The sequence below is a fragment of the Alexandromys fortis genome, unplaced genomic scaffold (assembly GCF_014885135.2).
Source record: "Alexandromys fortis isolate MF-2015 unplaced genomic scaffold, M_Fortis_MF-2015_v1.1 scaffold_56, whole genome shotgun sequence".
Taxonomy (NCBI): domain Eukaryota; kingdom Metazoa; phylum Chordata; class Mammalia; order Rodentia; family Cricetidae; genus Alexandromys; species Alexandromys fortis.
Window position 1 is genome coordinate 8360062 of NW_026067935.1, and position 13415 is coordinate 8373476.

General features: G+C 43.3%; 1 protein-coding gene across 7 annotated transcripts in view; it reads left to right on the forward strand.

Moving 5' to 3' along the window:
- Positions 1-13415, forward strand: part of LOC126504268 (T-kininogen 2-like) — a 72746-nt gene that overhangs the window by 50291 nt on the left and 9040 nt on the right. Inside the window, exons 3-7 of one of the 7 annotated variants that reach the window (XM_050146506.1) lie at positions 1196-1280; positions 6562-6734; positions 8127-8234; positions 10464-10548; positions 12015-12187. The exons of 2 other annotated variants lie outside the window; for them this stretch is intronic. In XM_050146506.1, coding sequence (XP_050002463.1) covers positions 1196-1280; positions 6562-6734; positions 8127-8234; positions 10464-10548; positions 12015-12187 — 624 coding nt within the window. The remainder of the gene's footprint in view (positions 1-1195; positions 1281-6561; positions 6735-8126; positions 8235-10463; positions 10549-12014; positions 12188-13415) is intronic. 4 more of the 7 variants (XM_050146511.1, XM_050146509.1, XM_050146508.1 and 1 more) reach the window with 4 other exon arrangements.

The window sequence follows — 13415 nt, forward strand, 5'->3', positions numbered from 1 at the left end:
AACTATCCTGGGCCTAAGTTCAAATCTTGACTTTGCCTCCTAGAGGTAGGATGCCACTTGGCCTTCCTCAGTAGGTGCTCTAACCTATTAAAACGAGACAACCTTGGTCTCCCTGGCTGGAGGAGGCTGAAACGAGATCAACTAAACAAGATCTCGTTGACAATAGGCATCTTAAAGAAACTCCAGATCTAGCAGCAGATGGATGCTTTCCACGGGTGAGAGGGAATGGCGGGCAGTCATCTGCCTGAGAAGCAGATAATTCTTATAAGCTCGGACTCTCCTCCTAGATGGGATGTCAGCATCCTCCCGAGTGTGCTCACACTGTGGTCCTCCATGGTTGTAAAAGAGCACACTGCACTCCAGATTAGGAGACCAGGATTGCCGAGCTGGCTCTGCCCCTCACTGAGCCTGTCTGGCAGCTATGCCCTGCAGAATCTCTCAGAGATGCAGGAAGGCATGGGGTGAGTTCTAGCCTCACATGATAGCTCCTGACACCCAGTACAGTGGATAAGGCTGACAAAGAAGACAAAAAGCACAGTTAGTTCAGCACCATGCCTGGACAGCCACCATGAAGACCGACTGTGTGCTGCTTCACTGGGCTCTTTCTGTGTGTTAGCACGTTTATTCCTCACAGTGACCTGTTACGTGCATGTGTTGTATCTCTACAAGGTGGGGGAACATGAATGCACTGACACTAAAAGGGACATCAAGGACGAGGCTTAGCCTGTTTTCCTGAGGCACAGCGTCTGTCTTGGCGACAGAGAAGCCTCTATAGGATTCCACATTGAGGTTCAAGTTCAGAAGCCTTACTCTGTCTCCCTGACCCTTGAAGATCAGTGGCCTGTGGGAGCAGTCACTCAATATTCATTCTCATGTCTCTAAACTTTTTTAGAGGACTGGAGAGGTGGGTCAGGGGTTAAGAGCTCTTGCAGAAAACCTGGGTTGGGATCCTAGCGCCCAAATGGATTCCATAAACATTTGTAACTCTAGTTCCATGGATCTGATGCTGTCCTCTGGCCTCACAGGCACCAGGATACATACAGGCAAAACATTCATGTACATAAAATCAAATAAATCTTTAAGAAAAAAAACTATTAAAAAAAACGTTAAATCACAATTACCAACAAACAGTACTAGCTAGATTCATCCATGAGAAAGAAAGATTTGACCAAATAACCTCTTTCTTTTCTTTTAGGCCACTGGAGAATGTTCAGCGACAGTGGGGAAGAGTAAAACTGAGAAATTCTACGTAGCTACCCAGACTTGCAATATTACTTCAGGTGGGTGATCCATCAGGGGGCCTTCCCTAGTGGTGGCAGCGGGTAGGAGCCTGCAGTGGGCATTAATTATTCGTATGTACCAGGAACACAACCCAGACCAGACTACCTTTGCAGACCGTGACAATGGCAATGCCATCTGCAGTGGTAGCATTGTGGCAGATATGTGGGCAGAGTAGCCCTACCCAGGGTTTTGGATTGGGTCAGGCTGTGTCAATCATCCCCTCAGACCTATCCTAACTCCTCCTGTGTTGTGTCAGCAGGGACAGGTGAGGGTGGAGGCTGACAGAGGATGAGGAGACTTGGACTCGCCTCCAGTCCCACAAGCATAAAACAGGGAGGAGAGTGTGGGATTTGGGGTCGGCTCTGACCTGAAATCAGTCCAGGTTTTTATCTTCTTCACTTCCCCTTTTCCTTGTCTCAGAAGGGAGAGAGCAGAACTGCACACTTCACAGGACTGGTGTGCTAGAAAATGAGATGATGAAAGACGCAGTGTCTGGGCATCATCAGACGTAGACACCAGATGCCAGCCAGAGCTCACGCTCACCAAGCACTTAGGTGCTGCCGTGAGTCTAGGGACTTTACATGTATTAATTACCTCACATGAATCATGTGTTACCTCATTCGACCATTACAGCTCCCCTGCCCCCACACAGCATGCTGACACCTCTTGCCAGCTTCTTCCTTCCAGCTCAGGCATCTTCAACATTTTCATAGATGTCCTTTCTGACCTCATTTTAGCCTCCTGGTTTTCCTAGCTCCCGCCAACCTCCATGAAATGCCGTCTACACTCTTTCTGTTCTACCTGATTGTCATTCCTTCATGGAAGTGACACTTAGTTTGTCCCTACACCCTAGTTCAGCACCCGGTGTGTGATAGCAGGGGCAGATGGACTTCAAGGAAAGGCTCCTTTTGGGCTGAGTAACAAGAAAACCTCTGGCCTTTTATGCTGGTTGTCTTTGTTAGAGTTTCTATTGCTGTGATGAGACTCCATGACCATGACAATTTTTATACAGGAAACCACTTAGTTTGTGCAGGCTCACTTACAGTTCAGAGGCTCAGTCCATTATCATTACGGCCGGGAGCATGCAGTGTGCAGACAGACATGGTGCTGGCTACATCTTGAGCAGAAGGCAGCAGCGAACGGACTGTGACACTGGAAGGTATCACGAGCTTAGGAAAACTCAAAGCCTGTCCCCACAGTGACACACTTCCTCCAACAAGGCCACACCTACTCCAACAGAGCTAAAACTCCTAAGAGTGTCACTCTCTGAGATTGTGGGGACCGTTTACATCCAAACTACCACACTAATCACATGAACTAAGAGAAGAGCGCCGTCCTGCCATCTCACAGCCTTTCACTTTCTACCTGCCAATGATTTGTTTTAGATGATGTATGACTTAAAAAAATGGAAAGAAAAATCTGTTTGGGAGGGTTTTTCTTCAAGTTGACTTTGTCAGGATTAATGACAGGAAATAAATGGAAGGAGGCATAAAGGAGCTTTAATTAGCACAAAAGATTATGATATATCTGTAATGCTTCCCTTTTATAAAATGGTGAGTTATATATTAATGTGACCATTAAAATAAAGGCCTAATGATGTAGCTCAGCTAGTGTCACTGTCCTGGAGGAGGTGGGATCTGTGAGCCTGGAGTTGTTAAGTGAGGCAGACTAATGTCTTCTGTAATAACCAACTTCATTCAGAGCCTCAGACGACTTATAACCTGAGAGTTAAGAAAGGTCACATGAGGGCCTTGAGACATGGCTCAGATGTTCAGAGCCCTGACTGCTCTTCCAGAGGTTCTATGTTCAACCCTCAGCTCACAGTCATCTGCAATGAGATCTGGTGCCCTCTTCTGGCAGGCAGGCATACATGCAGCCAGAACAGGGCATGCATAATATATAAGAAAATTAAAAAAAAATCTATAGAAAAGAGAAAGGCCACATCAGTAAAGTTCCCATGAGCACATGCTGTATACAGTCACAAGGACAAGCCACACTGTGACACTCATGTGTTTCTCCATAGAGACAAACCAAGGAGAATTTCAATATTTAATTGACTACAAGAACAAGCAGTAAATTTGCTCGTATTGGCTATGGGGGCCCAAAACACATTGCAAGAACAATTCTGTGTTTTGAAGCAACTTTGGTCACAAGACCCTTGTCTTATTTCTTGGAATGTTCTCATTGACACTCAGAATGCTCCTTGCATAACTCTGTTCCTGGACCTTTTTCTGACAAGCCAGTATGTATGCCTGAATGCCTGGGTTCAATCCCCATCATATAAGTCAGGCACAGAGGCCTGCAGAGAAAAGTAGAGGAAGGAGGATCAGACTTCTCAGGTGATCCTTAGCTACACAGATAGTTCCAGACCAAGATTGGGGTATATGAGAACCATCTCTAAGAAGTTAAATAAAAAATATAACATAAAAAACCATTAATATTCTTCACTTTCCATCTGACTACACAGGAGTTCTAGACTTTCATCATGTTTAACTCATGTGGGAGTAATTTGAAAGTCAGTTATCAGGAGCTTCTAAATGTTTTGAGTTTGGGATGGTGTATATGAGAGATGGAACAATTATATTCTGTCAATTATATTTTAAATAAATGCTGATTGGTTAGTAGTCAGGCAGAAAGCATAGGTGGGACAACCACACAGGAATTAGAGGCAGGTCAATGAGAACAGGAGTATTCTGGGAAGAAGGAAGCTTTTTCTGTCGTTGTGAGCCTGCCAAGAAGAAGCAAGATATGACTGCCTTGCTGAAAAAGTTATTAAGCCATGTGGCTAACATAGATACGAATAATCAGTTAATATAAGTTATAAGAGTTAATAAGATACCTGAGCTAATTGGCCAATCAGTTTATAGCTAATGTAGAACTCTGTGTGATTTCTTTGGGACTTAACAACTGCAGGAACTGGGCAGGACAAAAAACTCAGACAATAAATGGCACCCAATGTAGGGCAACTGCATCCACATAAAGCCTGACAGAGCTTGGGAAGTAATTTTAGACAACAAAGAATAGAGTTAAGCATGGCTCATTGAAACAGCATTTTCCCGGGGGGGGGGGCTCTGCTAGCTAGAGGCAAGTGCTCTCATTTAAGAGAGGCTTCCCGACTCTGCTTTAGTTGCAAAACCTTGCAGCTCTTTTAAGAGGCCACAAAACACTTAAATGGTGTTGATGAAAAGCTGACCACACGCTTTTTGGTTTTTAGCTGTAGCAGGAAAAAAGCCACAGCATTTTAAAATGCCTCTCTCTGGGCCTTTTTGCCTGCACAACACTGACTCAGGCAGGAGGTCTGCTACAGAGCATTTGAGTGTGGTTTGTGATCACTGTGGCAGCTTGCTTGGTGGCAGGGTCCTTGAAACGTCATAGATTTTGGGCAATATACATGGCTACAGTTGGTACATTTACCATAAGGCTGGAATCTCAGAAAGCTAATGAATGAGCTAGATCCAGCTGTCAAAGCCATGGCTTTAATCCTCTCCATATTGCTTAGCAAATTAAAGACTCATGTGGTCAGAAAAAGAGAGAGAGATACAGTAAAGAAAGATTCAAAGACAAAGAAAACCTCTAAACATTTTGCTGCATGTTAAAAATATTTGCAAGCTTGGGAGGGTAAATAAAAAAGGTTAAAGACCTTAAAGTAAAAAAAAAAAAGGAAGTAGTTGGGTATGGTGGCACACACGTTTAGTCCCAACAGTTGGAAGACAGAGGCAGGCAGACCTCTGTGAATTCAAGGTGTAGTGGCACACACCTTTAATTCCAACGCTTGGGAGGCAGACAGATCTGTGTGTGTGTTTAAGGACAGCCTGTTCGACAGTGTAAACTCCCGGACAAATTTCGACACAGAGAAATTCTGTGTCAAATAGCCAAAAATTAAAAATGAAAATAAAAGAATTTGAGGTTAAAATAAAGCCACATAAAGATGAAAAATACACATAGAGTCTGGATACTGTATGTTGTTATATTCTTTTTTTTTTATTTTATTGAGAATAAGAAAAAAAAGTTTCCGCCTCCTCCCAGCCTCCCATTTCCCTCCCCCTCCCACACTCTTCTCCCCCTCTGTTGTTATATTCTTATTAAATTGTTTGAATGCTGAGGAAGGAGCAACTGCTGCTAAAAGATATTTGTTTACAAATGCTGCTGAATTAACCCAAGATAGGCATTTTGAAAATACCTTGACTTCAAAATTGAAGTCAAAAGATATGTTACTTTGGAGAAGAGATTTTGCTTTTGTTTCCACAGGAAATGAGAGGCTATGGATTCATTCTGAGTTAAGAAAAATCAGGTTTGATCAAGTAAGAGCACTTGAGAAATTTCTGGTAGGATCAGATGGCCCAGATGTCAGAGTTCTATATCCAGAACAGATTCAAGATGCTGCGTGAGATGATCAAGCTTCACAGGATACTCCAGTCAGGATTTGTTCATAATTCTAAATTTTCTTTAGGTCCCTATAAGATTATCAGTGACCCCAACCAGCAGGAACTAGCTTGGAAAACTATGCCCATATTCCCAAGAATGGACTATGGATATCTTCCTTTATTTAAAAAAAGAGGGGGAAGTAGTGTGGGACAATTGAGTACTGTCAACTATATTTTAAACAAACGCTGATTGGTCAGTAGCCAGGCAGGAAGTATAGGTGGGACATCCACGCAAGAAGTAAAGGTGCGTCAATGAGAACAGGATTTTTCTGGGAAGAAGGAAGCTTTTTCTGCAGTTGTGAGCCTGCCACAGAAGAAGCAACATATGACTGCCTTGCTGAAAAAGTTATCAAGCCACGTGGCTAACATAGAAAAGAATAATGGGCTAATATAAGTTGTAAGAGTTAATAAGATACCTGAGCTAATGGGCCAATCAGTTTATAATTAATGTAGATCTCTGTGTCATTTCTTTGGAACTTAACAATTGCAGGAACTGGGCAGGACAGAAACTCAGACAACACAGAGGCCTGCAGAGAGCAGAGGAAGGAGAATTAGACTTCCCAGGCCATCTTTAGCTACACTTAGTTCCAGACCAACACTTCTTAGACATGGGCATATGAGATCCATCTCTAAGAAGTTAAATAAAAAATATAACATAAAAACTATTCTTTCTTTTCTGCACTTTCCCTCTGACTACACAGGAGTCCTAGATGCTCATCATGTTTAACTCCTATGGGAGTAAAACTTCTATGGAAAGTCAGTTATCAGGAGTTTCTAAATGGTTTGTGTTGGGGACAGAGTATATGAGAGATGTTTTCAGTTGTTAACACTGTCTCTTTGTCTGTTCTTTGTCAAGGTAATGGACCTGTATTGACAGCCCAGTACACCTGTTTGGGTTGTGTACACCCCATACTGCCTGATAGCCCTGAACTGGAGGCTGTCCTGAAACATGCAGTCGAGCATTTCAACATCGACACCAGGCGCTCCCACCTCTTTGCTCTCAAAGAAGTAAAAGCAGCCCAGAGACAGGTTTGTTTTTTCAGTGTTTCATGACATGATATGGTTAAAAATTTGTTAGATTGTCAACTTGTCACATAAAATAAACCTGTGTGGTTCCTGCCAGGAGGAACGTGTTTGGTCTCATGCTTAATGTACTGGAGTGTTCCTCTGCATTTTCACGAGAATAGCTCCTAAACAAGGGGCTTTCTCTAGGGCCCTAGTGAGCAGAGTGACCCATACAAAGGGAAGGGTGACTCACACCTTCTTCCCTTGGAGCTTGCTTGTAACAAATAGTTCAGCATTTCATGAAATTGTCATTCTGGTTTTAGGATTTTAAAAATCTGTATTACTATCTTGTTGTTCTAATCAAATACTGCCTCAAAGTATTAAATTGGTCCTACAAAGATGGACATGACTTCCTGGGTACACCCTAAATTATACTTGGCATTCGCTCATGGTGGTGAGGTGGGAAAAGCTTTCTATTCCACAGCCATCTGGTTATCTATCTATCTATGTATTTGGGTTTTTGTTTGTTTGTTTGAGTCATGGAGCTCACTATGTAAACAGGGCTGGCCTCAAAATCACAGAGATCTGCCACCTCTGCCTATGTACCATTCTCTACCTTCAGTTTAACTTGCCACTGCGGGAGATTTGTATTTTACCCATCTGTGTCCATGGACAGAGGTCAGTATGAGGGTGGCTTGTGGTCAGTATTGAGAAGGTGGTCAGCATGGAGCTTGTGGTCAGCATAGGGAGGGTGGGTGGTCAGGATGGGGAAGAGGGGTGGTCAGGATGGGGAAGGGGGTAGTCAGCACAGGGAAGAGGGGTGGTCAGCATGGAGCTTGTGGTCAGCATAGGGAGGGTGGGTGGTCAGCATGGGGAGGTGCTCACCATGGGGATCGTGTGTATTGAGCATGTAGTTGGCGGTCAGTGTAGGGCCTGTCAAGAAAAGCTGGAGAATTTCACTACCTGGTGATCTGAGACCAGTAGACTCACCAGGAAAGGTCATTCCTATTTCTCATTCCTCCTGTATAGACAATCATATTGTTTCACAAAGCTGGGGGAAACATGCCCTTTTAGCAACCTGGAAAAAGAAAGATTGTGGGGCTTTTATTTCAAGAAAAATAATGTATATATGTATATATAGGTGTGTGTTTATATATATGTATATATATAATTTACAATTACATTGGAGTGTTTCTGTGTAATTTGTAGTTACATGGGAGTCTGTGTGTGTGCTCAAGTGTGCAAAGATACTTAATTTTTACTCAGTGGTCCCTCTGCCTGGTAGCAATGATGGTGTGTATTCCCTGAGCACTTACTCAATCCAAATCAATGTTTAAAGATGTTCTTAACTTTTGCTCACTGTTATTAATGTTCAAGCTGAACTTCAAGTTCTCACTCAACCTAAAATCATTGCAGGTGGTGGCTGGACTGAAATATGAAATCACCTACTCAATTGTGCAAACTAATTGTTCAAAGGAGAAGTTTCTATTCTTATCTCCAGAGTGCAAATCCCTTGCGGATGGAGTAAGTAGGCAAAAGTTGAATGATCGTCTTTAACATTTTGTTAACAGCATGACGGGACTGTCAACCCTGTGGGAAGACTGTCCCTAAAACTGAGATATGGTTTGGTAGTTCGCATCCATGGTCACGGAGACACTGCACACGTCACCCTGAGTATTTACCTTCACCAGGGATGAGGCCCGAGGCTTGGGCTGTCACCCTCTCCTTGTCTCCTCTGATGTCATGTGTGCTCAGTGTTCCACAGGTTCCTCTAGACCCCGGCTCCTTACTTCAGCTCTTCCCTTCCTGGTTCTTCATCTTCTCAATTCTACTTTCATGTTAGTTAACACATTCTGTGGATGACATCTTGGCACTCACTGACCCTACCTGAATAGGAGAGCTCCAGGGTCAGTGAGAGACTCCATCTCAACCAATAAGGTAGAGAGAAACTAAGAAAGGCCTCTGACATCAACCTTTGGATTCTGAATTTGTGTACAAACACGTGCACGTGCATGCACACAGATGAAGGTATGCACACCTAATATACAAACAAATAAATCAAGCAGGAAATAATTAGATATGCTTGCAACTACACTTCTAGATGTCTCCGCAAAGGAACTCAAAAGGAAGCTCAAGCAGAGAAAGTCGTGTTCCCAGCAGCACTACTCAGACAACCCAAAAGTATAAACGACCCATGTGCCCATCAACAGGGATCTTTCTCAGTTCTGTTGCTGTGATGAAATACTGACCAAAAACAACTTGGGAAGGGAAGGCTTTATTTTATCACAAGTCACAGTCTCTCGTTGAAGGAAGCCAAGGCAAGAACTCAAACAGCAGCCCGGAGGAATGAACTGAAGCAAAAGCACAGAGCTGCTCACTGATTTGCTGACCAGGCTGATTCTTGTTCCTCTGAGGAGCGTCTTCCCCGGGAGTAGGACCATTCACAGTGGGCTGGGACCAGTTATGCCAATCATTAATCAAGAAAATGCTGGGACTGGGAAAATGGCTCAGAACTTAAGAGCGTTTAATGTTTTCCTGAGAACACAGTTTGCATTCTCAGCTGAGCCAAAACCTTCTGGAACTTCAGTTCCAGGGTTTCTGATTCCCTCTCAAGGCCTTAGTGGGCACCAGGCACGTGGTGGACACATGCATGTAGGCAAAACACTTGCACATATAAAATAAAATTTAAAAAAGAAAGAAAAAGATGTTCCACAGACTTGACAACAAGCCGATCTGATGGAGGCATTTCCCAGTTGAGGCTCCCTTTTCCCACGTGATTCTCGTTTGCATCTAGCTAATAAAAAACTAACCAGGACAGCAGGTGAATGGATGAATAACACACTGTGTACATACACCAAAGGATGATGCACCTACAACATGTGTGAACTCTGAAGCGTGGGATAAATGAAGTGAGTCAGACACAGAAGTATAAATATTGTATGAAGCCATTTATATGTAATATATAAGGTACGCAAATTCATAAAGACAGGAAGAAGATGAACATTCAGAGGGGCCAAAAAGGGGTAGGATGCTTGTCTGTTGCTTACTGGACTTAGAATTTCTGTTGGGTAAAATTACTTTTCAATGCAGCAGTAAAGATTTTATAGCATGAATTTTAATCAACAACAGCTAATTCTACAACTTTGAATGTTTTAAATGGAAAAATTTACATTTTATATTTAGACATCCTATCTATCTTTATATCTTATTTCATATTCACACAATTTATTACCCAGGCTAAGCGAGAAACCCTTCTCATAAGCTAAGGTGCAGAGTCTGGAGAGGTGGCTCAATGATTATAAGGAAGCCCTGCTTTTATAGAGGACCTGAGTTTGATATCTAGCACCCCCATCTCACATCAGGAAGTTTACAAACTTCTTTAACTCTAGTGTCAAGAGATTCATCATCCCACACTTGTGAACACACAGAGATACACACACACACACACACACACACACACACACACACACAGAGAGAGAGAGAGAGAGAGAGAGAGAGAGAGAGAGAGAGAGAGAGAGAAACCCACTCACTTATATGTTCACCATGTAGTGAACATTCTTATTTCATGTCCCTCTGTGTTTATTTGTAGACATAGATACTCTCATGAGCTTTAGGTTTTCTTTTGCTTTCAGCTTCTATTCCTTTTTTCACTTTTTCCCTATGCAAGAATTTCTTAAGCAAGCATACTCTCTTTGATTTTTATTAGTTGTTTGTTTTCAAAATTGATTTTAATTTCTGATTTTGAACTACCAGGATGTTTGGAAGTGTAGAGATAATGCCTTTGTGGATATCGATCAAAACATTGCTGACTTCTCCCAGGACTGTAACATCTATTCAGGTGAGAAAGCACATAGGGGACCATGGGGAAGCAATGGGGCCTGACTTCTGACCCAGCTGCAGTGTGTCTGTAAATGGCCAAGTCAACCCAGGACAGAAGGAACAGTGTGTGCTCTCTGGGCCAAGGCCATCTTCAGGGGCAATGCCAGCTGGCTTACTTTTCCTTTTCTACAAATTGTTCTTAAATGTGGGGTTTTGAGTTGGAGAGGACTCATTTTAAGCCATACACAGTGGAATCCCTCCAGCTAAAGATGGATTTCCCAGCATGTTAGTATGGAAGGTTGTCTGTGAAAAGCCTATGGCTAAATTGGCATTTCTCAAAAGGGAGCTGACTTCTCTCACAGTCATAAACAGTCTGCACATGTCATAGCCGGAGGCAGTGCTGTGCACAGGTCATGATGAGAAGCACCAAGACACCGCTGTCCACTGCAGCCATGCTGGAGGCTCATTCATTCATTCTTTTACGGTCACCACTGCCTTCCTCTAAGTTACACATTTCTCCTAAGCTTACACTGAAGACACAAAATTTTAAACTGGATGCAGTGGTGCACCCCTGTAATCACATCACTCGGGAAACTGAAGCAGGGGAGCAGAAGTTCTAGACCAATTTTTGTTCCATATAGACTTCAAGGCTGGTTTGGGATGATGAATTTTCTTTCACTCTAACATCATGTTGGGCACCAAAGTTGGTTGTTTCTTACTCTTTGATTCTTTTGGCTCTTTGCGGTGCCTGCCACCTAGCCCCAAATTAATCACACACAGAGTCTTATTCTTCCTTATAAATGCCTGGCTTTAGCTTGGCTTACTTCTAGCCAGCTTTCCTTAACTTAACTTATCCCATCTATCTTTTCCTGCTGGGTTTTTTTCCTTTACTTACTTCTGTATCTTACTTTCACTCTTCCTCCATGGCTGGCTCCTCCTTTTCTTACTTCTTGATCTCTCCTGCTCCTTCGTCTCTCCTCCCAGATTTTTCTTCCCTTTTATTTACTCTGCCTGCCAGTCCTGCCTATCCTTCCTCCTGCCTTGTGAATGGCCATTCAGCTCCTTATGAGAGCATCACATGTTTTAGACAGGCAAAGGGTAAGAGCTTCGCAGAGTTTCATACATGCAACGTAAAAGACTGCAACACATCTTTGCATCACAGCATAAACAAATGTAACACATCTTAAAATTAATATTCCTAACATTGGGACACATCAGAATCTTTCTGGGGGAGGGGATCAAAAGAAGTAGAACATATGGCTCAACATGGTCAAAGGCATGCTTCCCTAAGCATCTGAGCTGCAAGGAGGACAAAGAGAGAGAGAGAGGAAGAAAGTGAGTGGCTCATGGACCACCATCTTTTAACTCTGTTCTGCTCACTTCCCACCTTGTGAAAATGAGGGTGCTGGCCCTCTGTATGACAGGAGCCAGGATAGACTATTCTTTGGGTATAACTACTTACTATAAATTTGTTTTCTTTTTCAGGAAAGTATTTGACACACTCACTTCCTGCCACCTGCCCTGGATGCCCCAGAACCATACCTGTAGATAGCCCGGAGTTGACAGAGCCTCTCGGTCATGCCATCAAAAAGCTTAACTCAGAGATTAATCATATTTCCTATTTCAAGATCCACACAGTGAAAAAAGCGACATTTCAGGTCTGTAAAGGGACACAAATATTGGAGGGTATAGTCTATGTGCAGATTGATTGCTAATTTGATTCTTGGTCTTCACTGTTGTTGGGGAAACTGTACTTTGTAATAGGACTTCATGGTTTAAATTTCAACTCCCAACTCTGCTCTGTGCTTGAGGGTCTCAGACAAGTATTTTTAAAGTTCTTTGTTTGCCAGAAGGTGATAATGCATGTCTTTAATCCCAGCACTCAGGAGGTGGAGGTAGGTATATCTCTGAGTTTGAGGCCAGCCTGGTCTCCAGAGCTCATTCCAGGACAGTGAGGCCTACAGAAAAAAAATCCTGTCTTGAAAAACAAACAAAACAAAACAAAACAAAAGCTGTTTTCTACCTGAAAATGTCTGGTGCTAAGCTCAAATTAGGCAAAGTGTGACAAATGAATTTCAGACTCCAGAAAACGGTACAAACCCTTGAAACTACTATAGAGTTAGCAAGGTCTTGGGAAGGAAGAGCAAGGCTTTTACTTTCACCCTTTGCAGGCTCTTGTCTCACAAGAACATTTGTGTAAGGTGTTGTGGTGCACACCCATTATCCAAGCTCTCAGAAGCTGAAGCAGGGGGGTTGCCACAAGTTCTAGGTCAGCTTGGACTACATACATAGCAAGATCTGATTTAATACACACACATACACATGCACACATGTACACGTGCGCGCACACACACACTGATGGGGGATGGAGACATGAGGTGGGGGAAAATGCTTAACCCCTTCTACTCAGCCACATCGATAGTCAGTCATTAAGAGCCCTACACTCTCACATGGCCCTGTTCTTTCTCCCTCCTCTCCCTTTGCCATGGATGCCCTCATGTCTATATCTCTAGAGCCTCAGCTCCACGTTCACATCCTATCATCTGGGATCCACTATAAAACAGCCTCTATTCTTGGTGACTCTGTGTGGTTATGAAAATCTCAGCCTTTGTGGCACTGTTGAAATAGGAGCGGCAGGGCTGCGTCCCCAGCACCCGGCCGCCCGCATGGCTAGCTCATGCCCGAAATAACAACACACAAACTGTATTCATTTACGAACTGCTTGGCCTGAACTCTAGCCCTTACAGGCTAATTCTCGCACCTGGACTAGCCCATTTCTAATGATGTGTGTAAGCATCCCAAGGTGCGCTTACCGGGAAGATTCTAGCCAAAGTCCATCGTGGTGTCTCTGCTCCAGAGAGCAGAGCTCTTGGGTCTACCCGGGAG